This window comes from Vidua macroura, unplaced genomic scaffold (assembly GCF_024509145.1).
Source record: "Vidua macroura isolate BioBank_ID:100142 unplaced genomic scaffold, ASM2450914v1 whyUn_scaffold_245, whole genome shotgun sequence".
Classification (NCBI taxonomy): domain Eukaryota; kingdom Metazoa; phylum Chordata; class Aves; order Passeriformes; family Viduidae; genus Vidua; species Vidua macroura.
The window spans coordinates 1-27072 of record NW_026530609.1 but is presented as its reverse complement, the minus strand read 5'-3'; the positions used below and the strand labels follow the sequence as shown (position 1 = coordinate 27072).

Genomic DNA, 27072 nt, shown 5'->3' with positions numbered 1-27072 from the left:
TCCCAAATCCCAAATCCCAAATCCCGTACCATGTGCACGCGGTACAGGATGCTGATCCCCAATCCCAAATCCCAATCCCAAATCCCAAATCCCAAATCCCCAAATCCCAAATCCCGTACCATGTGCACGCGGTACAGGATGCTGATCCCCAATCCCAAATCCCAATCCCAAATCCCAAATCCCAATCCCGATCCCAAATCCCGTACCATGTGCACGCGGTACAGGATGCTGATCCCCAATCCCAAATCCCAATCCCAAATCCCAAATCCCAAATCCCAAATCCCAAATCCCAAATCCCAATCCCAAATCCCGTACCATGTGCACGCGGTACAGGATGCTGATCCCCAATCCCCAATCCCCAATCCCAAATCCCAAATCCCAAATCCCAAATCCCAAATCCCAATCCCAAATCCCGTACCATGTGCACGCGGTACAGGATGCTGATCCCCAATCCCCAATCCCCAATCCCAAATCCCAAATCCCCAAATCCCAATCCCAAATCCCAAATCCCAAATCCCAAATCCCGTACCATGTGCACGCGGTACAGGATGCTGATCCCTAATCCCAAATCCCAAATCCCAAATCCCAAATCCCCAAATCCCAAATCCCAAATCCCAAATCCCAAATCCCAAATCCCGATCGCGATCCCGTACCATGTGCACGCAGTACAGGATGCTGATCCCCAATCCCAAATCCCAAATCCCAAATCCCAAATCCCAAATCCCGATCCCGATCCCGTACCATGTGCACGCGGTACAGGATGCTGACCCCCAATCCCAAATCCCCAATCCCAATCCCAATCCCAAATCCCGATCGCGATCCCGTACCATGTGCACGCGGTACAGGATGCTGATCCCCAATCCCAAATCCCAAATCCCAAATCCCCAATCCCAAATCCCAAATCCCAAATCCCAATCCCAAATCCCAAATCCCAAATCCCAAATCCCAAATCCCGTACCATGTGCACGCGGTACAGGATGCTGATCCCCAATCCCAATCCCCAATCCCCAAATCCCAAATCCCCAATCCCAAATCCCAAATCCCGATCCCGATCCCGATCCCGTACCATGTGCACGCGGTACAGGATGCTGATCCCCAATCCCAATCCCAAATCCCCAATCCCAAATCCCAAATCCCGATCCCGATCCCGATCCCGTACCATGTGCACGCGGTACAGGATGCTGATCCCCAATCCCAATCCCAAATCCCCAATCCCAAATCCCAAATCCCGATCCCGATCCCGTACCATGTGCACGCGGTACAGGATGCTGATCCCCAATCCCAAATCCCAAATCCCAAATCCCGATCCCGATCCCGTACCATGTGCACGCGGTACAGGATGCTGATCCCAAATCCCAAATCCCCAAATCCCAAATCCCAAACCCCGATCCCGTACCATGTGCACGCGGTACAGGATGCTGATCCCCAATCCCAATCCCAAATCCCCAATCCCAAATCCCAATCCCAAATCCCCAATCCCAAATCCCAAATCCCGATCCCGATCCCGATCCCGTACCATGTGCATGCGGTACAGGATGCTGATCCCCAATCCCAATCCCAAATCCCCAATCCCAAATCCCAAATCCCGATCCCGATCCCGTACCATGTGCACGCGGTACAGGATGCTGATCCCCAATCCCAAATCCCAAATCCCAAATCCCGATCCCGATCCCGTACCATGTGCACGCGGTACAGGATGCTGATCCCAAATCCCAAATCCCCAATCCCAAATCCCAAATCCCAAATCCCGTACCATGTGCACGCGGTACAGGATGCTGATCCCCAATCCCCAATCCCAAATCCCAATCCCAAATCCCGATCCCGATCCCGTACCATGTGCACGCGGTACAGGATGCTGATCCCAAATCCCAAATCCCAAATCCCAATCCCAATCCCAAATCCCGATCCCGATCCCGTACCATGTGCACGCGGTACAGGATGCTGATCCCCAATCCCTAATCCCAAATCCCAAATCCCCAATCCCAATTCCCAAATCCCAATCCCGATCCCGTACCATGTGCACGCGGTACAGGATGCTGATCCCCAATCCCAAATCCCAAATCCCAAATCCCGATCCCGATCCCAATCCCGTACCATGTGCACGCGGTACAGGATGCTGATCCCCAATCCCAATCCCAAATCCCAAATCCCAATCCCAAATCCCAAATCCCGTACCATGTGCACGCGGTACAGGATGCTGATCCCCAATCCCCAATCCCAAATCCCAAATCCCAAACCCCAAATCCCGTACCATGTGCACGCGGTACAGGATGCTGATCCCCAATCCCAATCCCAAATCCCAAATCCCAAATCCCAAATCCCAAATCCCGTACCATGTGCACGCGGTACAGGATGCTGATCCCAAATCCCAAATCCCAAATCCCAAATCCCAAATCCCAAATCCCGTACCATGTGCATGCGGTACAGGATGCTGATCCCAAATCCCAAATCCCAAATCCCCAATCCCAATCCCAAATCCCAATCCCCAATCCCAAATCCCCAATCCCAAATCCCGATCCCGATCCCGTACCATGTGCACGCGGTACAGGATGCTGATCCCCAATCCCCAATCCCCAATCCCAAATCCCAATCCCAAATCCCAAATCCCAAATCCCAAATCCCAAATCCCAATCCCAAATCCCAATCCCCAATCCCCAATCCCCAATCCCAAATCCCAATCCCAAATCCCAAATCCCGTACCATGTGCACGCGGTACAGGATGCTGATCCCCAATCCCAAATCCCAAATCCCAAATCCCAAATCCCAAATCCCGATCCCGATCCCGTACCATGTGCACGCGGTACAGGATGCTGATCCCCAATCCCAATCCCAATCCCAATCCCAAATCCCAAATCCCGTACCATGTGCACGCGGTACAGGATGCTGATCCCAAATCCCAAATCCCAAATCCCAATCCCAATCCCAAATCCCGATCCCGATCCCGTACCATGTGCACGCGGTACAGGATGCTGATCCCCAATCCCTAATCCCAAATCCCAAATCCCCAATCCCAATTCCCAAATCCCAATCCCGATCCCGTACCATGTGCACGCGGTACAGGATGCTGATCCCCAATCCCAAATCCCAAATCCCAAATCCCGATCCCGATCCCAATCCCGTACCATGTGCACGCGGTACAGGATGCTGATCCCCAATCCCAATCCCAAATCCCAAATCCCAAATCCCCAATCCCAAATCCCCAATCCCAATCCCAAATCCCAAATCCCGTACCATGTGCACGCGGTACAGGATGCTGATCCCCAATCCCCAATCCCAAATCCCAAATCCCAAACCCCAAATCCCGTACCATGTGCACGCGGTACAGGATGCTGATCCCCCAATCCCAATCCCAAATCCCAAATCCCAAATCCCAAATCCCAAATCCCGTACCATGTGCACGCGGTACAGGATGCTGATCCCAAATCCCAAATCCCAAATCCCAAATCCCAAATCCCAAATCCCAAATCCCGTACCATGTGCATGCGGTACAGGATGCTGATCCCAAATCCCAAATCCCAAATCCCCAATCCCAATCCCAAATCCCAATCCCCAATCCCCAATCCCCAATCCCAAATCCCAATCCCAAATCCCAAATCCCAAATCCCAAATCCCAAATCCCAATCCCAAATCCCAATCCCCAATCCCCAATCCCCAATCCCAAATCCCAATCCCAAATCCCAAATCCCGTACCATGTGCACGCGGTACAGGATGCTGATCCCCAATCCCCAATCCCAAATCCCAAATCCCCAATCCCGATCCCAAATCCCGATCCCGATCCCGTACCATGTGCACGCGGTACAGGATGCTGATCCCCAATCCCAAATCCCAAATCCCCAATCCCGATCCCAAATCCCGATCCCGATCCCGTACCATGTGCACGCGGTACAGGATGCTGATCCCCAATCCCAAATCCCAAATCCCAAATCCCGATCCCGATCCCGATCCCGTACCATGTGCACGCGGTACAGGATGCTGATCCCCAATCCCAAATCCCAAATCCCAAATCCCAAATCCCAAATCCCAAATCCCAAATCCCGTACCATGTGCACGCGGTACAGGATGCTGATCCCCAATCCCAATCCCAAATCCCCAATCCCAAATCCCCAATCCCAAATCCCAATCCCAATCCCAATCCCGATCCCGATCCCGTACCATGTGCACGCGGTACAGGATGCTGATCCCCAATCCCAATCCCAAATCCCCAATCCCAAATCCCCAATCCCAAATCCCAATCCCAATCCCAATCCCGATCCCGATCCCGTACCATGTGCACGCGGTACAGGATGCTGATCCCCAATCCCAATCCCAAATCCCCAATCCCAAATCCCCAATCCCAAATCCCAATCCCAATCCCAAATCCCGATCCCGATCCCGTACCATGTGCACGCGGTACAGGATGCTGATCCCCAATCCCAAATCCCCAATCCCAAATCCCAAATCCCAATCCCGATCCCGTACCATGTGCACGCGGTACAGGATGCTGATCCCCAATCCCAAATCCCAAATCCCAAATCCCGATCCCGATCCCGTACCATGTGCACGCGGTACAGGATGCTGATCCCCAATCCCCAATCCCAAATCCCAAATCCCAAATCCCAAATCCCAAATCCCAAATCCCGATCCCGATCCCGTACCATGTGCACGCGGTACAGGATGCTGATCCCCAATCCCAAATCCCAAATCCCAAATCCCAAATCCCCAATCCCAATCCCAATCCCAATCCCAAATCCCAATCCCAAATCCCGTACCATGTGCACGCGGTACAGGATGCTGATCCCCAGCGTCATGAAGGGCTTGGAGAAGTCGATCACCTTCTCCCGCTCGGCCCGTGATGGTGAACGCGGCCACGGCCAGGTCGGCTTTCTGGGGACCCCAAAAACGGGGGGTCAGCGGGGCTGGACCCCGACATGGAACCCCAAAAAATCCTCCTCCGGCACCCCAAAAAAAATCCCGGGGTCAGCGGGGCTGGACCCCCCCACCGAACCCCAAAAAATCCTGGAGTCATCCTCCTCCGGCACCCCAAAAAAATCCTGGGGTCAGCGGGGCTGGAACCCCCCACCGAACCCCAAAAAATCCTGGAGTCATCCTGCCCTGGCACCCCAAAAAAATCCTGAAGTCAGCAGGGCTGGACCCTGACATGGAACCCCAAAAAATCCTGGAGTCATCCTGCCCTGGCACCCCCAAAAAAATCCTGGAGTCAGCGGGGCTGGACCCCGACACAGAACCCCAAAAATATCCCGGGGCTCAAATCCCCCAGGAACCCCAAAAATGTCCCAGGGTCAGCACGGCTGGACCCCACACGGAACCCCAAAAAATCCTACCCCAGCACCCCAAAAATGGTCCTGGGGTCAGCACGGCTGAACCCCCGCACGGAACCCCAAAAACGAGGGGTCAGCGGGGCTGGACCCCCACACGGAACCCCAAAAATTTCCTCCTCCAGCACCCCAAAAAAATCCCGGGGTCAGCCGGGCTGGACCCCCCACACGGAACCCCAAAAAATCCTGGAGTCATCCTACCCTGGCACCCCCAAAAATATCCCGGGGCTCAAATCCCCCGGGAACCCCAAAAATATCCCGGGGTCAGCACGGCTGGACCCCGACATGGAACCCCAAAAAATCCTCCTCCGGCACCCCAAAAAAATCCCGGGGTCAGCGGGGCTGGACCCCGACATGGAATCCCAAAAATGAGGGGTCAGCGGGGCTGGACCCCGACACGGAATCCCAAAAATATCCCTGGGCTCAAATCCCACGGGAACCCCAAAAATATCCCAGGGTCAGCAGGGCTGGACCCCCACATGGAACCCCATAAAATCCTCCTCCAGGGACCCCAAAAATGTCCTGGGGTCAGCAGGGCTGGACCCCGACACGGAACCCCAAAAAATCCTGGGGTCATCCTGCCCTGGCACCCCAAAAAAATCCTGGAGTCATCCTCCTCCGGTACCCCAAAAATATCCCGGGGTCAGCAGGGCTGGCTATCCCTATGGGATTTTCCCAGTGGGATTTTTATTATGGAATTTTCCCCGTGGGATTTTCGCAATGGGACTTTCGCAATGGGATTTTCCCAGTGGGATTTTTCTCATGGGAAATTTTTCCCAATGGGATTTTCCCATGGGATTTTCCCATAAACCCGCCATTCCCAATGGGATTTTCATTATGGGAATTTTCCCAATGGGGATTTTCCCAGTGGGATTTTTCATAATCCCACCTTTCCCAATGGGATTTTCATTATGGGAATTTTCTCAATGGGGATTTTCCCAATGGTGATTTTCCCAGTAGGATTTTCCCAATGGGATTTTCCCAGTGGGATTTTTCATAATCCCACCATTCCCAATGGGATTTTCATTATGAGAATTTTCCCAATGGGGATTTTCACAGTGGGATTTTTCGTTACGGGGATTTTCCCAGCAGGATTTTCCCAATGGGAATTTTCCCCGTGGGATTTTCCCAGCGGGATTTTCCCAGCGGGATTTTTCATAAACCTGCCATTCCCAGTGGAATTTTCGTTATGGGAATTTTCCCAGTGGGATTTTTGTTACGGGGATTTTCCCAATGGGAATTTTCCCAGTGGGATTTTCCCTGCGGGATTTTCCCAGTGGGAATTTTCCCAAAGGGGATTTTCCCAGCGGGATTTTCCCAATGTGATTTTCCCACGGGAATTTCCCCAGTGGGATTTTTGTTACGGGGATTTTCCCAGCGGGATTTTCCCCATGGGGATATTCCCAGTGGGATTTTTGTTATTTTGATTTTCCCAGTGGGATTTTCCCAATGGGAATTTTCCCCGTGGGATTTTCCCTGTGGGATTTTCCCAGAGGGAATTTTCCCAGTGGGAATTTTCCAAGTGGGATTTTCCCAGCGGGATTTTCCCAATGTGATTTTCCCCACGGGAATTTCCCCAGTGGGATTTTTGTTACGGGGATTTTCCCAGCGGGATTTTCCCCATGGGGATATTCCCAGTGGGAATTTTGTTATTTTGATTTTCCCCGCGGGATTTTCCCAGTGGGAATTTTCCCAATGAGGATTTTCCCAATGGGGATTTTCCCCATGGGTTTTTCGCTATGGGATTTTCGTTATAGGAATTTTCCCAGTGGGATTTCCATTATGGGAATTTTCCCAATGGGAAATTTTCCCAATGGGATTTTCCCAATGAATTTGCCCAGTGGGATTTTCATTATGGGAATTTTTGCAGTAGGATTTTTGTTATGGCAATTTTCCCAGTGGGGTTGTCATTATGGGAATTTTCCCAGTGGGATTTTCCCAATGGGATTTTCATTATGGGAATTTTCCCAATGGGGATTTTCCCAATGGGATTTTTCCTTATGGGAATTTTCCCAATGGGATTTTTGCTATGGGAATTTTCCCAATGAGGATTTTCCCAATGGGGATTTTCCCCATGGGTTTTTCGCTATGGGATTTTCGTTATAGGAATTTTCCCAGTGGGATTTTCGCTATGGGGATTTTCCCAGTGGGATTTTCGCTATGGGGATTTTCCCAATGGGGATTTTCCCAGTGGGATTTTCCCAGCGGGATTTTCCCAGCGGGAATTCCCACCGCCCCCCCGCGGGACCTCCCGCGGCCGTACCCGGTTGATGAGCTCGCCCACCATGCCGGTCCAGGAGCCGTTGGGCTCGGGGGCCCCGTAGAGCCCGTCCTCCACCAGCTTGATGTGGAAGCGGAACTTGAGCAGCGCCGCCAGCTCCCGCAGCATGTCCACGCAAAAGCCCTCGTAGCGCTCGGGGCCGCCCGCGCCCGCGCCGCCCCACCCGCATCACGTACGGGTTCTCCTGGGATACGGGACACGGGAATGGTCAGTGGGGTGTGGGAGTGGTCATTGGGGTGTGGGAGTGGTCAGTGGGACACAGGAGGGGTCAGTGGGACACAGCAATGGTCAGTGGGACACAGGAATGGTCAGTGGGACACAGCAATGGTCAGTGGGACACAGGAGGGGTCAGTGGGACACAGCAATGGTCAGTGGGACACAGGAATGGTCAGTGGGACACAGCAATGGTCAGTGGGACACAGGAGTCGTCAGTGGGACACAGCAATGGTCAGTGGGACACAGGAGTGGTCAGTGGGACACAGCAATGGTCAGTGGGACACAGGAGTGGTCAGTGGGACACAGGAATGGTCAGTAGGACACAGGAATGGTCAGTAGGACACAGCAATGGTCAGTGGGACACAGGAGTGGTCAGTGGACACAGGAGTGGTCAGTGGGACACAGCAATGGTCAGTGGGACACAGGAATGGTCAGTGGGACACAGCGATGGTCAGTGGGACACAGCAATGGTCAGTGGGACAGGGGAATGGTCAGTGGGACACAGCAATGGTCAGTGGGATGCAGGAGTGGTCAGTGTGACACAGGAGTGGTCAGTGGGACACAGGAGTGGTCAGTGGGACACGGCAATGGTCAGTGGGACACAGGAATGGTCAGTGGGACACAGGAGTGGTCAGTGGGACACAGGAATGGTCAGTGGGACACAGCGATGGTCAGTGGGACACAGGAATGGTCAGTGGGACACGGCAATGGTCAGTGGGACACAGCAATGGTCAGTGGGACACAGCGATGGTCAGTGGGACACAGGAATGGTCAGTGGGACACGGCAATGGTCAGTGGGACACAGCAATGGTCAGTGGGACACAGGAGGGGTCAGTGGGACACAGCAATGGTCAGTGGGACACAGGAGTGGTTAGTGGGACACAGGAATGGTCAGTGGGACACAGGAATGGTCAGTGGGACAGAGGATTGGTCAGTGGGACACAGGAATGGTCAGTGGGACACAGGAATGGTCAGTGGGACACAGGAATGGTCAGTGGGACACAGGAGGGGTCAGTGGGACACAGGAATGGTCAGTGGGACACAGGAGTGGTCAGTGGGACACAGGAATGGTCAGTGGGACACAGCAATGGTCAGTGGGACACAGGAGTGGTCAGTGGGACACAGGAGTGGTCAGTGGGACACAGCAATGGTCAGTGGGACACAGGAATGGTCAGTGGGACACAGCGATGGTCAGTGGGACACAGCAATGGTCAGTGGGACAGGGGAATGGTCAGTGGGACACAGCAATGGTCAGTGGGACACGGCAATGGTCAGTGGGACACAGGAGTGGTCAGTGGATCACGGCAATGGTCAGTGGGACACAGGAATGGTCAGTGGGACACAGCAATGGTCGGTGGGACGCAGGAATGGTCAGTGGGACACGGCAATGGTCAGTGGGACACAGCAATGGTCAGTGGGACACAGCAATGGTCAGTGGGACACAGCGATGGTCAGTGGGACACAGCAATGGTCAGTGGGACACAGGAATGGTCAGTGGGACACAGCAATGGTCGGTGGGACGCAGGAATGGTCAGTGGGACACGGCAATGGTCAGTGGGACACAGCAATGGTCAGTGGGACACAGCAATGGTCAGTGGGACACAGCGATGGTCAGTGGGACACAGCAATGGTCAGTGGGACACAGGAGGGGTCAGTGGGACACAGGAATGGTCAGTGGGACACAGGAGTGGTCAGTGGGACACAGGAATGGTCAGTAGGACACAGGAATGGTCAGTAGGACACAGCAATGGTCAGTGGGACACAGGAGTGGTCAGTGGGACACAGGAGTGGTCAGTGGGACACAGCAATGGTCAGTGGGACACAGGAATGGTCAGTGGGACACAGCGATGGTCAGTGGGACACAGCAATGGTCAGTGGGACAGGGGAATGGTCAGTGGGACACAGCAATGGTCAGTGGGACAGAGGAATGGTCAGTGGGACTCAGGAGTGGTCAGTGGGACACAGCAATGGTCAGTGGGACACAGCAATGGTCAGTGGGACACAGGAATGGTCAGTGGGACACAGGAGTGGTCAGTGGGACACAGCAATGGTCAGTGGGACACAGCAATGGTCAGTGGGACACAGGAATGGTCAGTGGGACACAGGAGTGGTCAGTGGGACACAGCAATGGTCAGTGGGACACAGCAATGGTCAGTGGGACACAGGAGTGGTCAGTGGGGCACAGGAATGGCCAGTGGGGTGTGGGAGTGGTCAGTGGGACACAGCAATGGTCAGTGGGACACAGGAGTGGTCAGTGGGGCACAGGAATGGCCAGTGGGGTGTGGGAGTGGTCAGTGGGACACAGGAATGGCCAGTGGGACACAGGAGTGGTCAGTGGGGTGTGGGATTGGTCAGTGGGGTGTGGGAATGGTCAGGGAGACCCCGATAACCAATCCCCTCCCAGTCCCTCCCATTCCCTCCCAGTCTCTCCCAGTCCATCCCAGTCCCCTCCCAATCCCCTCCCAGTCCATCCCAGTTCCTCCCAGTAACTCCCAGTCCCCCCCAGTCCCCCCCAATCCCCTCCCAGTTCATTCCAGTCCCCTCCCAGTTCATCCCAATCCCTCCCATTCCCTCCCAGTCTCTCCCAGTTCATCCCAGTCCATCCCAGTCCCTCTCAATGCCCTCCCAGTCCCCCTAAATCCCATCCCAGTCCCTCCCAGTCCATCCCAGTTCCTCCCAGTAACTCCCAGTCCCTCCCAATCCCCTCCCAGTCCATCCCAGTCCCCCCCACTCCCCTCCCAGTCCCCCCCGTCCCCTCCCAGTCCATCCCAATCCCCTCCCAATCCCCTCCCAGTCCATCCCAGTTCCTCCCAGTAACTCCCAGTCCCCCCCAGTCCATCCCAGTCCCTCCCAATCCCCTCCCAGTCCATCCCAGTTCCTCCCAGTCCATCCCAGTCCCTCCCAATCCCCTCCCAATCCCCTCCCAGTCCCTCCCAGTCCATCCCAAACCCCTCCCATTCCCTCCCAGTGCCCTCCCAGTCCCCTCCCAGTCCCTCCCAGTCCATCCCAGTCCCCCCCAATCCCCTCCCAATCCCCTCCCAATCCCCTCCCAATCCCCTCCCAATCCCCCCCCAGTTCCCCCCAGTCCCTCCCAGTCGCTCCCAGTGCTCCAGTGCTGACCAGTATGGTGGTGATGATGAGGGTCTTGTTGGCCAGGCTGTCCGAGGCGTTGAGGGCCAGCGTGGCCTCGTCCATGGCCAGCGTCCGGTTGGAGAACCACACCCCCACCTGGGGGCGTGGCCACGGCGTCAGGGGGCGGGGCCACGCGGGGCGTGGTCATTGGGGGCGTGGCGTGGGGGGGTCCTGGGGGTCACTCGGGGGTCACTCAGGGGTCACTCAGGGGTCACTTTGGGTCACTCAGGGGTCACTCAGGGGTCACTCACTGGTCACTCAGGGGTCACTCAGGGGTCACTTTGGGTCCCTCAGGGGTCACTCTGGGATCACTCAGTGGTCACTCAGTGGTCACTCAGGGTCACTCAGTGGTCACTCTGGGGTCACTCGGGGGTCACTCAGGGGTCACTCAGGGGTCACTCAGGGTCACTCAGGGGTCACTCAGGGGTCACTCTGGGGTCACTCAGTGGTCACTTTGGGTCACTCAGGGGTCACTCAGGGGTCACTTTGGGTCACTTGGGGAGGTTGGGTCACTTGGGTCACTTAGGGTCACTCGGGGGTCACTCTGAGGTCACTCAGGGGTCACTCAGGGTCACTCAGTGGTCACTTTGGGTCACTCGGGTCACTCGGGGGTCACTTTGGGTCACTCAGGGGGGTTGGGTCACTCAGGGGTCACTCTGAGGTGGAGGTCACTGTGGGGGCTCACTCAGGGGTCACTCAGGGTCACTCAGTGGTCACTTTGGGTCACTCGGGTTACTCGGGGGTCACTTTGGGTCACTCAGGGGGGTTGGGTCACTCAGGGGTCACTCTGAGGTGGAGGTCACTGTGGGGGTCACTCAGGGGTCACTCAGGGTCACTCAGTGGTCACCCAGCGGTCACCCAGCAGTCATTCATTGGTCACTCAGCGGTCACCCAGCGGTCACTCAGTGGTCACCCAGCCACACTCGGGGTCACTCTGGCTCACTCATTGGTCACCCAGCGGTCACCCGGCGGGCACTCGCGGTAACCCATTGGTCACCCATTGGTCACCCAGCGGTCGCTCAGAGCCACTTGGTGCTCACTCATTGGTCACTCAGGGTCACTCAGGGTCACTCGTGTTCACTCAATGGTCACCCAATGGTCACCCATTGGTCACCCATCGGTCACTCGGCGGGCACTCACGGTCACCCATTGGTCACCCATTGGTCACTCACCCAGTGGTCACCGTGGTCACCCATCGGTCACTCGGCGGTCATTTGCTGCTCACTCATTGGTCACTCAGGGTCACTCAGGGTCACTCGTGGTCACTCAATGGTCACCCAACGGTCACACATTGGTCACCCAGCGGTCACCCGGCGGGCACTCGCGGTAAACCCATCGGTCACCCATTGGTCACCCAGCGGTCCGCTCAGAGCCACTTGGTGCTCACTCAGTGGTCACTCAGGGTCACTCAGGGTCACTCAAAGGTCACCCATTGGTCACCCAGCGGTCACCCAGCGGTCACTCAGGGGTCACTCAGGGGTCACCCGGCGGTCACTCAGTGGTCACTCAGGGTCACTCATTGGTCACTCATTGGTCACCCATTGGTCACCCCTCGGTCACTCAGCGGTCACTCGGGGTCACTCGGGGTCACTCAGCGGTCACCCATCGGTCACCCATTGGTCACCCATCAGTCACTCGGGGTCACTCGGGGTCACTCAGGGTCACTCATTGGTCACTCAGTGGTCACCCAGCGGTCACCCATCAGTCACCCGCGGTCCCCCAGGGGTCACTCGGGGTCACTCGATGCTCACTCAGTGGTCACTCATTGGTCACTCAGCGGTCACCCATCGGTCACCAATGGGTCACTCGGGGTCACTTGGTGCTCACTCATTGGTCACCCATTGGTCACTCAGTGGTCACCCACTGGTCACCCATTGGTCACTCGGGGTCACTCGGGGTCACCCATTGGTCACTCATTGGTCACTCATCGGTCACTCATTGGTCACCCATGGGTCACTCGGGGTCACTCGGGGTCACCGGGCGCTGCCCACCTCGCGGTGTCCGTCCCGGCCCTTCTCCAGCACGCGCAGGCTGTAGTTGGTTCTCTGCCCTTTGCTGTTGAACTCCACGCGCCCCGTCAGCCCGTCGTACTCCACCTGGAACGCCCCAAAAATACACCCAAAACGCCCCAAAAATACACCCGGAACTCTCCTGAAACACCCCAAAAAACACCCGAAAAATACACCCCAAACACACCAAAAAAGACCCGAAAAATACACCCCAAACACCCCTAAAATACACCTGAAACACACCCGGAACACCCCAAAAATACACCTGAAACACACCCGGAACACCCCAAAAATACAACTGAAACACACCCGAAACAACCCAAAAAATACACCCGAAACACCCCAAAAAAGACCCGAAAAATACACCCCAAACACCCCTAAAATACACCTGAAACACACCAAAAATACACCTGAAACGCACCCCAAATCCACCCGAAACACCCCAAAAATACACCCCAAACACACCCAAAACACCCAAAAAGATACCTGAAAAAATACACCCGGAACAACCCAAAAATACACCTGAGACACCCCAAAAATACACCTGGAACACTCCTGAAACACCCCAAAAAATACCCGAAAAATACACCCCAAACACCCCAAAAAATACCCGAAAAATACACCCCAAACACCCCTAAAATACACCTGAAACACCCCAAAAATACACCTGAAACACCCCAAAAATACACCTGAAACACACCCGGAACACCCCAAAAAATACCCGAAAAATACACCCAAACAGCCCAAAAATACACCTGAAACACCCCCAAAATACACCTGAAACACTCCTGAAACACCCCAAAAAATACCCGAAAAATACACCCAAACACCCCAAAAAATACACCTGAAACACCCCAAAAATACACCTGAAACACACCTGAAACACCCCAAAAAATACCCGAAAAATACACCCCAAACACCCCAAAAATACACCCAAACACCTCAAAAATACACCTGGAACTCTCCTGAAACACCCCAAAAAATACTCGAAAAATACACCCCAAACACCCCCTAAAATACACCTGAAACACCCCAAAAATACACCTGAAACACCCCAAAAATACACCTGAAACACCCCAAAAATACACCCGAAACACCCCAAAAATACACCTGAAACACCCCAAAAATAGACCTGAAACACCCCAAAAATACACCTGAAACACCCCAAAAATACACCTGGAACTCTCCTGAAACACCCCAAAAAATACCCGAAAAATACACCCCAAACACCCCAAAAAAGACCCGAAAAATACACCCCAAACACCCCTAAAATACATCTGAAACACCCCAAAAATACACCTGAAACACTCCCGAAACACCCCAAAAAATACCCGAAAAATACACCCGAAACACCCCAAAAATACACCTGAAATGCACCCGGAACACCCCAAAAATACCCCAAAAATACACCCGAAATACACCTGAAACACACCGCAAATCCACCCGAAACACCCCAAAAATACACCTGAAACACACCCGGAAGACCCCAAAAAATACAGCTGAAACACCCCAAAAATACCCCAAAAATACACCTGAAACACAGCCGGAACAACCCAAAAAATACACCCGAAACACACCTGGAACACCCCAAAAATACACCTGAAACACACCCGAAATACCCCAAAAATACACCCGAAACACACCCGAAACACCCCAAAAGTACACCCGAAATACCCCCAAAACACTCCAAAAATACCCCAAAAATACACCCGAAATACACCTGAAACACACCCAAAATCCAAATGTTTCTGACGCGTTCCTGGCGGTTTTTCAAGGCAATTTTGGGGTTTTTTGGGGCGGTTTTGGGGTTTTTCAGGGCGGTTTTTAGGCTGTTTTTAATGCAGTTTTTGACGCGTTCCCGGTGGTTTTTCAGGGCAATTTTGGGGTTTTTTTGGGGCGGTTTTTGGGCTGTTTTAAATGCAGTTTTTGGCGCGTTCCTGGGGTTTTTTTCTGGGCAATTTTGGAGTTTTTTTGGGGCAGTTTTTGGGTTTTTTCAGGGCAATTTTGGGGCGTTCCTGGGGTTTTTCCGGGCGGTTTTTGGGCTGTTTTGGATGCTGTTTTTGGGGCATTCCTGGGTTTTTTTCAGGGTGGTTTTTGGGGCGGTTTTTGGAATTTTTGGGGCTCTTTTTGGGGTGTTCCTGGTTTTTTTCAGGGCTGTTTTTGGGGTGGTTTTTGGAGCATTCCTGGTGGTTTTTCAAGGCAATTTTGGGGGTTTTTTCGGGTGGTTTTTGGGCTGTTTTGATGCTGGTTTTGGGCTGTTTCTGGGGTTTTTTCAAGGCAATTTTGGGGGTTTTTTGGGGGCTGTTCCTGGGGTTTTTTCAGGGCAATTTCGGGGCGTTCCTGGGGATTTTTCAGGGCTGTTTTTTGGGGCGGTTTTTAGAGCATTCCTGGGTTTTTTTCTGGGCAATTTTGGGGTGCTCCTGGGTTTTTTTCAGGGCGGTTTTTGGGGCGTTCCTGGCGGCTTTTCAAGGCAATTTTGGGGTTTTTTGGGGGGGTAGGTTTTGGGTTTTTTCAGGGCGGTTTTTAGGCTGTTTTAAATGCAGTTTTTGGCGCATTCCTGGGTTTTTTTTCTGGGCAATTTTGGGGTTTTTTTGAGGGCGGTTTTTGGGTTTTTTCAGGTCAGTTTTGGGGGCGTTCCTGGGTTTTTTCAGGGCAATTTTGGGGCGTTCCTGGGTTTTTTTCAGGGCAATTTTGGGCTGTTCCTGGGTTTTTTTTTCAGGGCAATTTTGGGGCATTCCTGGGATTTTTCAAAGCAATTTTTGGGCTGTTCCTGGGTTTTTTTCCAGGGCAACTTTGGGGCATTCCTGGTTTTTTTTCCCATGCTGTTTTTTTGTCACTTTCCTGGCGGTTTTCCAAGCCGATTTCGGGGTGTATTTTGGTTGTTTTTTTTTGTTTTTTTCTCACCATGTGCAGGTAGTTCATCAGGCTGGTGCCGTGGGGCCAGATGCCTGGGGCATTCCTGGGGTTTTTCAGGGCGGTTTTTGGGGCATTCCTGGGCTTTTTTCAGGGCAATTTTGGGGCATTCCTGGGCTTTTTTCAGGGCAATTTTGGGGTTTTTTTGGGGGGCATTCCTGGGTTTTTTTCCAGGCAATTTTTGGGCTGTTCCTGGGGTTTTTTTCAGGGCAATTTTTGGGCTGTTCTGGGATTTTTCAAAGCAATTTTTGGGCTGTTCCTGGGTTTTTTTCAGGGCAATTTTGGGGCATTCCTGGGTTTTTTTCCAGACAATTTTGGCGCATTCCTGGGGTTTTTCAGGGCAATTGTGGGGTTTTTTTTGGGGCATTCCCGGGTTTTTGTTTTTTTTCTCACCATGCGCAGGTAGTTCATCAGGCTGGTGCCGTGGGGCCAGATGCCTGGGGCATTCCTGGGGTTTTTCAGGGCAATTTTGGGACATTCCTGGGCTTTTTTCAGGGCAATTTTGGGGCATTCCTGGGCTTTTTTCAGGGCAATTTTGGGGTTTTTTTTGGGGGCATTCCTGGGTTTTTTTCCAGGCAATTTTGGGGCATTCCTGGGTTTTTTTCCAGGCAATTTTGGGGCATTCCTGGGATTTTTCAAAGCAATTTTTGGGCTGTTCCTGGGTTTTTTTCAGGGCAATTTTGGGGCGTTCCTGGGTTTTTTTTCACGGCAATTTTTGGGCTGTTCCTGGGTTTTTTTCAGGGCAATTTTGGGGCATTCCTGGGGTTTTTTCAGGGCTGTTTTTGGGGTGTTCCTGGGGTTTTTTCAGGGGGGCATTCCTGGGTTTTTTCCAGGGCATTTTTTGGGCATTCCTGGGCTTTTTTCCAGGCAATTTTGGGGTTTTTTTTGGGGCATTCCCGGGTTTTTGTTTTGTTTCTCACCATGCGCAGGTAGTTCATCAGGCTGGTGCCGTGGGGCCAGATGCCTGGGGCATTCCTGGGGTTTTTCAGGGCAATTTTGGGGCATTCCTGGGTTTTTTTCAGGGCGATTTTGGGGTTTTTTTTGGGGCATTCCTGGGTTTTTTTCCAGGCAATTTTTGGGCTGTTCCTGGGTTTTTTTTTTCAGGGCAATTTTGGGGCGTTCCTGGGTTTTTTTTTCACGGCAATTTTTGGGCTGTTCCTGGGTTTTTTTCAGGGCAATTTTGGGGCATTCCTGGGTTTTTTTCAGGGCTCTTTTTGGGGCATTCCTGGGTTTTTTTCAGGGCGGTTTTGGGGGCATTCCTGGGCTTTTTTCCAGGCAATTTTGGGGTTTTTTTTGGGGCATTCCCGGGTTTTTGTTTTGTTTCTCACCATGCGCAGGTAGTTCATCAGGCTGGTGCCGTGGGGCCAGATGCCTGGGGCATTCCTGGTTTTTCAGGGCGGTTTTTGGGGCATTCCTGGGTTTTTTTCAGGGCGATTTTGGGGTTTTTTTTGGGGCATTCCTGGGTTTTTTTCCAGGCAATTTTTGGGCTGTTCCTGGGTTTTTTTTTCAGGGCAATTTTTGGGCTGTTCCTGGGATTTTTCAAAGCAATTTTTGGGCTGTTCCTGGGTTTTTTTCAGGGCAATTTTGGGGCGTTCCTGGGTTTTTTTTCACGGCAATTTTTGGGCTGTTCCTGGGTTTTTTTCAGGGCAATTTTGGGGCATTCCTGGGTTTTTTTCAGGGCTCTTTTTGGGGCATTCCTGGGGTTTTTTCAGGGCTGTTTTTGGGGTGTTCCTGGGGTTTTTTAGGGGGGCATTCCTGGGTTTTTTCCAGGGCATTTTTTGGGGCATTCCTGGGTTTTTTCCAGGTCAATTTTGGGGTTTTTTTTGGGGCATTCCCGGGTTTTTGCTTTGTTCCTCACCATGCGCAGGTAGTTCATCAGGCTGGTGCCGTGGGGCCAGATGCCTGGGGCATTCCTGGGGTTTTCCAGGGCGATTTTGGGGTTTTTTTGGGGGCATTCCCGGGTTTTTGTTTTTTTTCTCACCATGCGCAGGTAGTTCATCAGGCTGGTGCCGTGGGGCCAGATGCCTGGGGCATTCCTGGGGTTTTTCAGGGCGGTTTTTGGGGCGTTCCTGGGTTTTTTCAGGGCAATTTTGGGGTTTTTTTGGGGGGCATTCCTGGGGTTTTTTCAGGGCGATTTTGGGGTTTTTTTGGGGGCATTCCTGGGTTTTTTTCCAGGCAAATTTGGGGCGTTCCTGGGTTTTTTTCAGGGCAATTTTTGGGCTGTTCCTGGGTTTTTTTTCAGGGCAACTTTGGGGCATTCCTGTTTTTTTTCCCATGCTGTTTTTTTCACTTTCCTGGCGTTTTTCCAAGCCGATTTCGGGGTGTACTTTGGTTTTTTTTGTTTGTTCCTCACCATGCGCAGGTAGTTCATCAGGCTGGTGCCGTGGGGCCAGATGCCTGGGGCATTCCTGGGGTTTTTCAGGGCAATTTTGGGGTTTTTTTGGGGCATTCCCGGGTTTTTGTTTTGTTTCTCACCATGCGCAGGTAGTTCATCAGGCTGGTGCCGTGGGGCCAGATGCCTGGGGCATTCCTGGGGTTTTTCAGGGCGGTTTTTGGGGGCATTCCTGGGCTTTTTTTCAGGGCAATTTTGGGGTTTTTTTTGGGGCATTCCTGGGGTTTTTCAGGGCGATTTTGGGGTTTTTTTTGGGGCATTCCCGGGTTTTTGTTTTGTTCCTCACCATGCGCAGGTAGTTCATCAGGCTGGTGCCGTGGGGCCAGATGCCTGGGGCATTCCTGGGGTTTTTCAGGGCAATTTTGGGGGTTTTTTTGGGGCATTCCGGGTTTTTGTTTTGTTTCTCACCATGCGCAGGTAGTTCATCAGGCTGGTGCCGTGGGGCCAGATGCCGGGCGCGGCGCAGGCCAGCGGCCGCCCGCCGATCTCCTGGCTGCGGTTCAGCTCCCGCACGGCGCCCACCACCACGTGCACGGCGTCGAAGAGCAGCGCCGCCGACAGCTGCGGGGGGGGGAGACAACGCCGCTTTTTTGGGGTCCCCCCTGAGGGTTTGGGGTCCCCCCAGACCCCAAATCCCCACCCCAGAGACACCCCCAGGGTTTGGGTTCAGCGAGATGTCAAATTTCCAAATTTTTGTCATTTTTTGTCCTTTTTTGTCATTTTTTGTCCTATTTTTTGTCACTTTTTCCCTATTTTTTTTTAGGGTCCCTTCAAAGTTTTTGGGGTCTCCATCGAGTTTTGGGGTCCCAAATCCCCACCCCAGAACCCCCCCAGGGTTTGGGTTCAGCGAGACGTCGAATTTCCAATTTTTTTGTCAATTTTTGTCATTTTTTTGCCAATTTTTGTCAATTTTTGTCATTTTTGTCCAAGGTTTTTGGGGTCTCCATCGAGTTTTTGGGGTCTCCATCGAATTTTGGGGTCCCCCCTGAGGGTTTGGGGTCCCCCCAAACCCCAAATCCCCACCCCAGAAAGCCCCCAGGGTTTGGGTTCAGCGCGACGTTGAATTTCCAATTTTTTGTCAATTTTTGTCATTTTTTTGTCATTCTCCCCAATGTTCTTTGGGTTCCTTCAAGGGTTTTTGGGGTCTCCATCGAGTTTTGGGGTCCCCCCTGAGGGTTTGGGGTCCCCCCAGACCCCAAATCCCCACCCCAGAGACCCCCAAGCGTTTGGGTTCAGCGAGATGTTGAATTTCCAAATTTTGTCATTTTTTCTCAATTTTTGGTCACTTTTTCCCGAGGTTTTTTGGGGTCCCTTCAAGGTTTTTTTGGGTCTCCATCGAGTTTTGGGGTCCCAAATCCCCACCCCCAGAGACCCCCAAGGGTTTGGGTTCAGCGAGACGTCAAAATTCCAAGTTTTTGTCAATTTTTCTCATTTTTGTGCAAGGTTTTTGGGGTCTCCATCGAGTTTTGGGGTCCCCCCTGAGGGTTTGGGGTCCCCCCCAGACCCCAAATCCCCACCCCAGAAACCCCCAAGGGTTTGGGTTCACCGAGACGTCAAAATTCCAATTTTTTGTCAATTTTTCTCATTTTTTTTCCTATTTTTTTGGGGTTCCTCCAAGGTTTTTTGGGGTCTCCATCGAGTTTTTGGGGTCTCCATCGAATTTTGGGGTCCCCCTTGAGGGTTTGGGGTCCCCCCAGACCCCAAATCCCCACCCCAGAGACCCCCCAGGGTTTGGGTTCAGCACGACGTTGAATTTCCAATTTTTTGTCAATTTTTCTCATTTTTTTGTCATTCTCCCCAATGTTTTTTGGGTTCCTTCAACGTTTTTGGGGTCTCCATCGAATTTTGGGGTCCCCCCCTGAGGGTTTGGGGTCCCCCCAGTCCCCCAAATCCCCACCCCAGAGAGCCCCAAGGCTTTGGGTTCAGCGAGATGTCAAATTTCCAATTTTTTGTCAATTTTTGTCATTTTTTGTCATTTTCTTGGTCATTTTTTGTGATTTTTTTCCCGAGGTTTTTTGGGGTCCCTTCAAGAATTTTTGGGGTCTCCATCGAGTTTTGGGGTCCCAAATCCCCACCCCAGAGACCCCCCAGGGTTTGGGTTCAGAAAGACCTCGAATTTCCAATTTTTTGTTAATTTTTATCATTTTTTTCCTATTTTTGGGGGTTCCTTCAAAGTTTTTGGGGTCTCCATCGAGTTTTGGGGTCCCCCTTGAGGGTTTGGGGTCCCCCCAGACCCCAAATCCCCACCCCAGAGACCCCCAAGGCTTTGGGTTCAGCGAGATGTCAAATTTCTGATTTTTTGTCATTTTTTGTCATTTTTTTGTCATTTTTTGTCATTTTTTGTCATTTTTTGGTCACTTTTTCCTATTTTTTTTAGGGTCCCTTCAAGGTTTTTTGGGGTCTCCATCGAGTTTTGGGGTCCCAAATCCCCACCCCCAGAACCCCCCCAGGGTTTGGGTTCAGCGAGATGTCGAATTTCCAATTTTTTGTCAATTTTTGTCATTTTTTTGTCAATTTTTTGTCATTTTTTTTGTCATTTTTGTCCAAGGTTTTTGGGGTCTCCATCGAGTTTTTGGGGTCTCCATCGAATTTTGGGGTCCCCCCCCTGAGGGTTTGGGGTCCCCCCAGACCCCAAATCCCCACCCCAGAAACCCCCAAGCGTTTGGGTTCACCGAGACATCAAAATTCCAATTTTTTGTCAATTTTTCTCATTTTTTTTCCTATTTTTTTGGGGTTCCTCCAAGGTTTTTTGGGGTCTCCATCGAGTTTTGGGGTCCCTCCTGAGGGTTTGGGGTCCCCCCAGACCCCAAATCCCCACCCCAGAGACCCCCCCAGGGTTTGGGTTCAGCGAGATGTCGAATTTCCAATTTTTTGTCAATTTTTGTCATTTTTTTGTCAATTTTTGTCATTTTTTGTCATTTTCTTGGTCATTTTTTGTGATTTTTTTTCCCGAGGTTTTTTGGGGTCCCTTCAAGAATTTTTGGGGTCTCCATCGAATTTTGGGGTCCCCCCTGAGGGTTTGGGGTCCCCCCAGACCCCAAATCCCCACCCCAGAGACCCCCCAGGGTTTGGGTTCAGCGAGATGTCGAATTTCCAAATTTTTGTCAATTTTTGTCATTTTTTGTCATTTTCTTGGTCATTTTTTGTGATTTTTTTCCCGAGGTTTTTTGGGGTCCCTTCAAGAATTTTTGGGGTCTCCATCGAATTTTGGGGTCCCAAATCCCCACCCCAGAACCCCCCCAGGGTTTGGGTTCAGCGAGACGTCAAATTTCCAATTTTTTGTCAATTTTTATCATTTTTTTCCTATTTTTTGGGGGTTCCTTCAACGTTTTTGGGGTCTCCATCGAGTTTTGGGGTCCCCCCCGAGGGTTTGGGGTCCCCCCAGACCCCAAATCCCCACCCCAGAGACCCCCAAGGGTTTGGGTTCAGCGAGACGTCAAAATTCCAATTTTTTCTCAATTTTTGTCATTTTTTTGCAATTTTTGGTCATTTTTTGTCATTTTTTTGGTCAATTTTTGTCATTTTTTTGTCATTTTTGTCCAAGGTTTTTTTGGGGTCTCCATCGAGTTTTGGGGTTCCCCCAGGATTTTCAGTCCCCCAAAGTTTTTAGGGTCCCCCCCGGGATGTTTTTGGGGCCCTCCAGGGTTTTTGGGGTTTTTTTTGTTTCCAGTGGGGTTTTTTAGGGTTTCCCCGAGGTTTTTGGGGTTTTTTTTGTTCCTCCAGGTTTTTGGGGTCCCCTCAGGGTTTTTTGGGTTTTTTTTTCGTTTCCAGTGGGGTTTTTTAGGGTTCCCCCGAGGTTTTTGGGTTTTTTTTTTTGTTCCTCCCAGGTTTTTGGGGTTCTCCCGGGGGTTTCTGGGGTTCCCCCAAATTCCCCAACTCCTTCTGGGATTTTTTTTGGGTTCCCCCCGGGTTTTTTGGGGGTTTTTTGGGATTTTTTTGGCCCCCCCGGGGTTTTTGGGGTCCCCCCAGGGTTTTTTCGGGTTTTTTTTGTTTCCAGTGGGGTTTTTTAGGGTTCCCCCGGGATTTTGGGGTTTTTTTGGTTTCCAGTGGGGTTTTTTAGGGTTCCCCTGGGATTTTGGGGTTTTTTGGTTTCCAGTGGGGTTTTTTAGGGTTTCCCCGGGATTTTGGGGTTTTTTTGGTTTCCAGTGGGGTTTTTTAGGGTTCCCCTGGGATTTTGGGGTTTTTTGGTTTCCAGTGGGGTTTTTTAGGGTTTCCCCTGGGATTTTGGGGTTTTTTTGGTTCCCCCAGGTTTTTAGGGTCGGATTTTGGTGAGATTTTTTGGGTTTTTGCCTTTTCCCCGGGCTATTTTTTTTTTTGCGTTTTTTTTTCCGCTTCCCCCACATTTTTCACTCCCCCCAGATTTTTAGGGTCCCCCCCGGGCTGTTTTTGGGGTCCCCTCAGGGTTTTTCGGGTTTTTTTTTGTTTCCAGTGGGGTTTTTTAGGTTTCCCCGAGGATTTTGGGGTTTTTTTGGTTCCTCCAGGTTTTTGGGGTCCCCGGGTTTTTTAGGGTTCCCCCCGGGTTTTTGGGTTCCACCGGGGTCTTTGGGGGATTTTTTGGGTTCCCCCCGGGGTTTTTTAGGGTCCCCCCAGATTATTTTGCCTTTTCCCCGGGCTATTTTTTTTTTTGCGTATTTTTTTTTCCACTTCCCCCACATTTTTCACTCCGCCCAGATTTTTAGGGTCCCCCCCGGGCTGTTTTTGGGGTCCCCCCTCACCGCGGGGCCGGGGTAGGGCCCCAGCTCGCAGCTCTCCCGCCAGGACATGTTGAGGCTCCGCACGAACTCGGGGTAGAAGCGGTGGCTGGTGTTGAACATGGAGAAGCCCAGGACGGTGGCGGGAGCGGCCGGGAGAGCGTCCAGGCGCAGCAGCGCGAAGTCCTGTGGGAATTTGGGGTCAATTTGGGTCATTTTGGGGTCATTTTGGGAGTTTGGGGTCATTGAAATTCATTTGGGGTCATTGAAATTCATTTGGGGTCATTTGGGGTCATTTGGGGGTCACGGTGGCCGGAGCGGCCGGGAGAGCGTCCAGGCGCAGCAGCGCGAAGTCCTGCGGGGATTTGGGGTCATTTCGGGGGAATTTGGGGGCATTTGGGGGGATTTGGGGTCATTGAAATTCATTTGGGGTCATTTTGGGGTCATTTGGGGTCACGGTGGCCGGAGTGGCCGGGAGAGCGTCCAGGCGCAGCAGCGCCAAGTCCTGCGGGGATTTGGGGCAATTCGGGGGGATTTGGGGTCATTTTGGGGAGTTTGGATTCATTGAAATTCATTTGGGGTCATTGAAATTCATTTGGGGCCATTTGGGGTCATTTGGGGTCACGGTGGCCGGAGCGGCCGGGAGAGCGTCCAGGCGCAGCAGCGCAAAGTCCTGCGGGAATTTGGGGTCATTTCGGGGGAATTTGGGGGCATTTGGGGGGATTTGGGGTCATTGAAATTCATTTGGGGTCATTTTGGGGTCATTTGGGGTCACGGTGGCCGGAGCGGCCGGGAGAGCGTCCAGGCGCAGCAGCGCCAGGTCCTGCGGGGATTTGGGGGCATTTCGGGGGATTTGGGGTCATTTTGGGGAGTTTGGGGTCATTGAAATTCCTTTGGGGTCATTTGGGGTCATTTGGGGTCATTTGGGGTCATTGAAATTCATTTGGGGTCATTTGGGGCCACGGTGGCCGGAGTGGCCGGGAGAGCGTCCAGGCGCAGCAGCGCCAAGTCCTGCGGGAATTTGGGGGCATTTTGGGGGATTTGGGGTCATTTTGGGGAGTTTGGATTCATTGAAATTCATTTGGGGTCATTGAAATTCATTTGGGGTCATTGAAATTCATTTGGGTCATTGAAATTCATTTGGGGTCATTTTGGGGTCATTTGGGGTCATTTGGGTAATTTTGGGGTCATTTGGAGTCATTGAAATTCACTTGGGGTCATTTTGCAGTAATTTGGGGTCATTTTGGGGTCATTTTGGGGTCATTTGGGGTCACGGTGGCCGGAGCGGCCGGGAGAGCGTCCAGGCGCAGCAGCGCCAAGTCCTGCGGGGATTTGGGGTCATTTCAAGGGATTTGGGGTCATTTTGGGGGATTTGGGGTCATTGAAATTCCTTTGGGTCATTGAAGTTAATTTGGGGTCACTCAGGGTCATTTGGGGCCATTTGGGGTCATTTTGGGGTCATTGAAATTCATTTGGGGTCATTGAAGTTAATTTGGCGTCATTTAAATTCATTTGGGGTCATTTGGGGTCATTTGGGGTCATTTGGGGTAATTTTGGGGTCATTTGGAGTCATTGAAATTCACTTGGGGTCATTTTGCAGTAATTTGGGGTCATTTTGGGGTCATTTTGGGGCCATTTGGGGTCACGGTGGCCGGAGCGGCCAGGAGAGCGTCCAGGCGCAGCAGCGCCAAGTCCTGCGGGGATTTGGGGCATTTCGGGGAATTTGGGGTCATTTTGGGGTCATTTGGGGCCATTTGGGGTCATTTGGGGTCACAGTGGCCGGAGCGGCCGGGAGAGCGTCCAGGCGCAGCAGCGCCAAGTCCTGCGGGGATTTGGGGTCAATTCAGGGGATTTGGGGTCATTTCGGGGGGATTTGGGGTCATTTTGGGGTCATTTCGGGGGAATTTGGGGTCATTTTGGGGTCATTTGGGGTCATTTGGGGTCACAGTGGCCGGAGCGGCCGGGAGAGCGTCCAGGCGCAGCAGCGCCAAGTCCTGCGGGGATTTGGGGTCATTTCGGGGGAATTTGGCTCATTGAAATTCCTTTGGGGTCATTTGGGATCACTGAGTGGTCACTCAGGGGTCACTCATTGGTCACTCAGGGTCACTCAGGGTCACTCATTGGTCACTCAGGGGTCACTCAGGGTCACTCAGGGGTCACTCACTGGTCACTCAGTGGTCACTCAGCGGTCACTCAGGGGTCACTCAGGGGTCACTCAGGGGTCACTCAGCGGTCACTCAGCGGTCACTCAGTGGTCACTCTGGGTCACTCAGCGGTCACTCAGTGGTCACTCAGCGGTCACTCAGTGGTCACTCAGTGGTCACTCACTGGTCACCCATTGGTCACTCAGCGGTCACTCAGGGTCACTCAGGGGTCACTCAGTGGTCACTCAGGGTCACTCAGTGGTCACTCAGAGGTCACTCAGTGGTCACTCAGCGGTCACTCAGGGTCACTCAGTGGTCACTCAGTGGTCACTCAGCGGTCACTCAGGGTCACTCAGTGGTCACTCAGCGGTCACTCAGGGGTCACTCAGTGGTCACTCAGTGGTCACCCATTGGTCACTCACTGGTCACTCAGTGGTCACTCAGTGGTCACTCAGTGGTCACTCACCATGGTGGTCAGGATGTATTTGTAGAACGTCGACGTCATCCCAGCTCCGAGGCCTGGGGGCACCAGGGGGGGTCTGAACCCCAAAATCCCCCAAAATTCCCAAAATACCCCCAAAATTCCCCCAAAAATCCCCCAAAAATTACCCCAAAATCCCCCAAAATCCCCCAAAATCACCCCCAAAAAATCTCTCCAAAATCACCCCAAAATCACCCAAAAATCACCCCCAAAAATCACCCCCAAAAATCACCCCCAAAATCCCCAAAATCACCCCAAAATCCCCCAAAATCACACCAAAATGCCCCAAAATCACCCAAAATTGCCAAAAAATTACCCCAACATTTCCCAAAATCCCCACAAATCCCCCCAAAAAATCACCTCCAAAATCCCCAAAAATTCCCCAAAAAATCACCCTAAAATCCCAAAAATTTCCCCAAATCCCCCAAACTCACCCCAGAACTCCCCAAAATTCCCAAAAATCAACACAAACCTCCCAAAAACCTCCCCAAAACTCCAAAAACCTCCCCAAACCTCCCAAAAATCAACGCAAACCTCCCAAAAATCACCACAAAACCTCCCAAAAACTCCCAAAAATCAACGCCAACCTCCCAAAAACCGACACAAAACTCCCAAAAATCGCCACCAAACCACCCCAAAACTCCCAAAAATCAACGCAGACCTCCAAAAACCTCCCCAAAACTCCCAAAAAATCACCCGTAGACCTCCCAAAAATCACACAAACCTCCCAAAAATCAACATAAAACTCCCAAAAATCAACGCAGACCTCCCAAAAATCAACGCAAACCTCCCCAAAACTCCCAAAAATCAACACAAACCTCCAAAAATCAACGCAAACCTCCCAAAAATCAGCACAAAACCACTCCAACACTCCCAAAAATCAACACAAAACTCCCAAAAATCAACGCAAACCTCTCAAAAACCTCCCCAAAACTCCCAAAAATCAACGCAGACCTCCCAAAAATCAACGCAAACCTCCCAAAAACCGACACAAAACTCCAAAAATCAACACAAACCTCCCAAAAATCAACGCAAACCGGCCAAAAACCTCCCCAAAACTCCCAAAAATCAACACAAACCTCTCAAAAATCAACGCAAAACTCCCAAAAATCAACGCAAACCTCCCAAAAATCACCGCAAAACTCCCAAAAACCTCCCCAAAACTCCCAAAAATCAACGCAAACCTCCCAAAAATCGCCACCAAATCACCCCAAACCTCCTAAAAATCAACACAAACCTCCCAAAAATCAGCACAAAACCGCCACAAACCTCCCAAAAATCAACACAAACCTCCCAAAAATCAACGCAAACCTCCAAAAATCGCCACCAAACCACTCCAAACCCCAAAATCAACACAAACCTCCCAAAAATCAACACAAACCTCCCAAAAATCAACGCAAACCTCCCAAAAATCAACGCAAACCTCCCAAAAACCGACACAAAACTCCCAAAAATCACTGCAGACCTCCCAAAATCAACGCAAACCTCCCAAAAATC

At 52.0% G+C, this 27072-nt stretch overlaps 1 protein-coding gene across 1 annotated transcript in view; it reads right to left on the bottom strand.

The window, feature by feature from the left end:
* Positions 1-25613, bottom strand: part of LOC128802997 (glutamate receptor ionotropic, kainate 5-like) — a gene marked incomplete at its 5' end in the record, with an annotated part of 40561 nt that extends 14948 nt beyond the window's left edge. Inside the window, 9 exon segments of the mRNA XM_053969563.1 lie at positions 4750-4827; positions 4829-4864; positions 7580-7733; positions 7735-7781; positions 10934-11041; positions 12937-13041; positions 18668-18820; positions 22975-23136; positions 25561-25613. Of these exon segments, the coding sequence (XP_053825538.1) occupies positions 4750-4827; positions 4829-4864; positions 7580-7733; positions 7735-7781; positions 10934-11041; positions 12937-13041; positions 18668-18820; positions 22975-23136; positions 25561-25613 (896 nt within the window).
* Positions 25614-27072: the final 1459 nt, after the last annotated feature.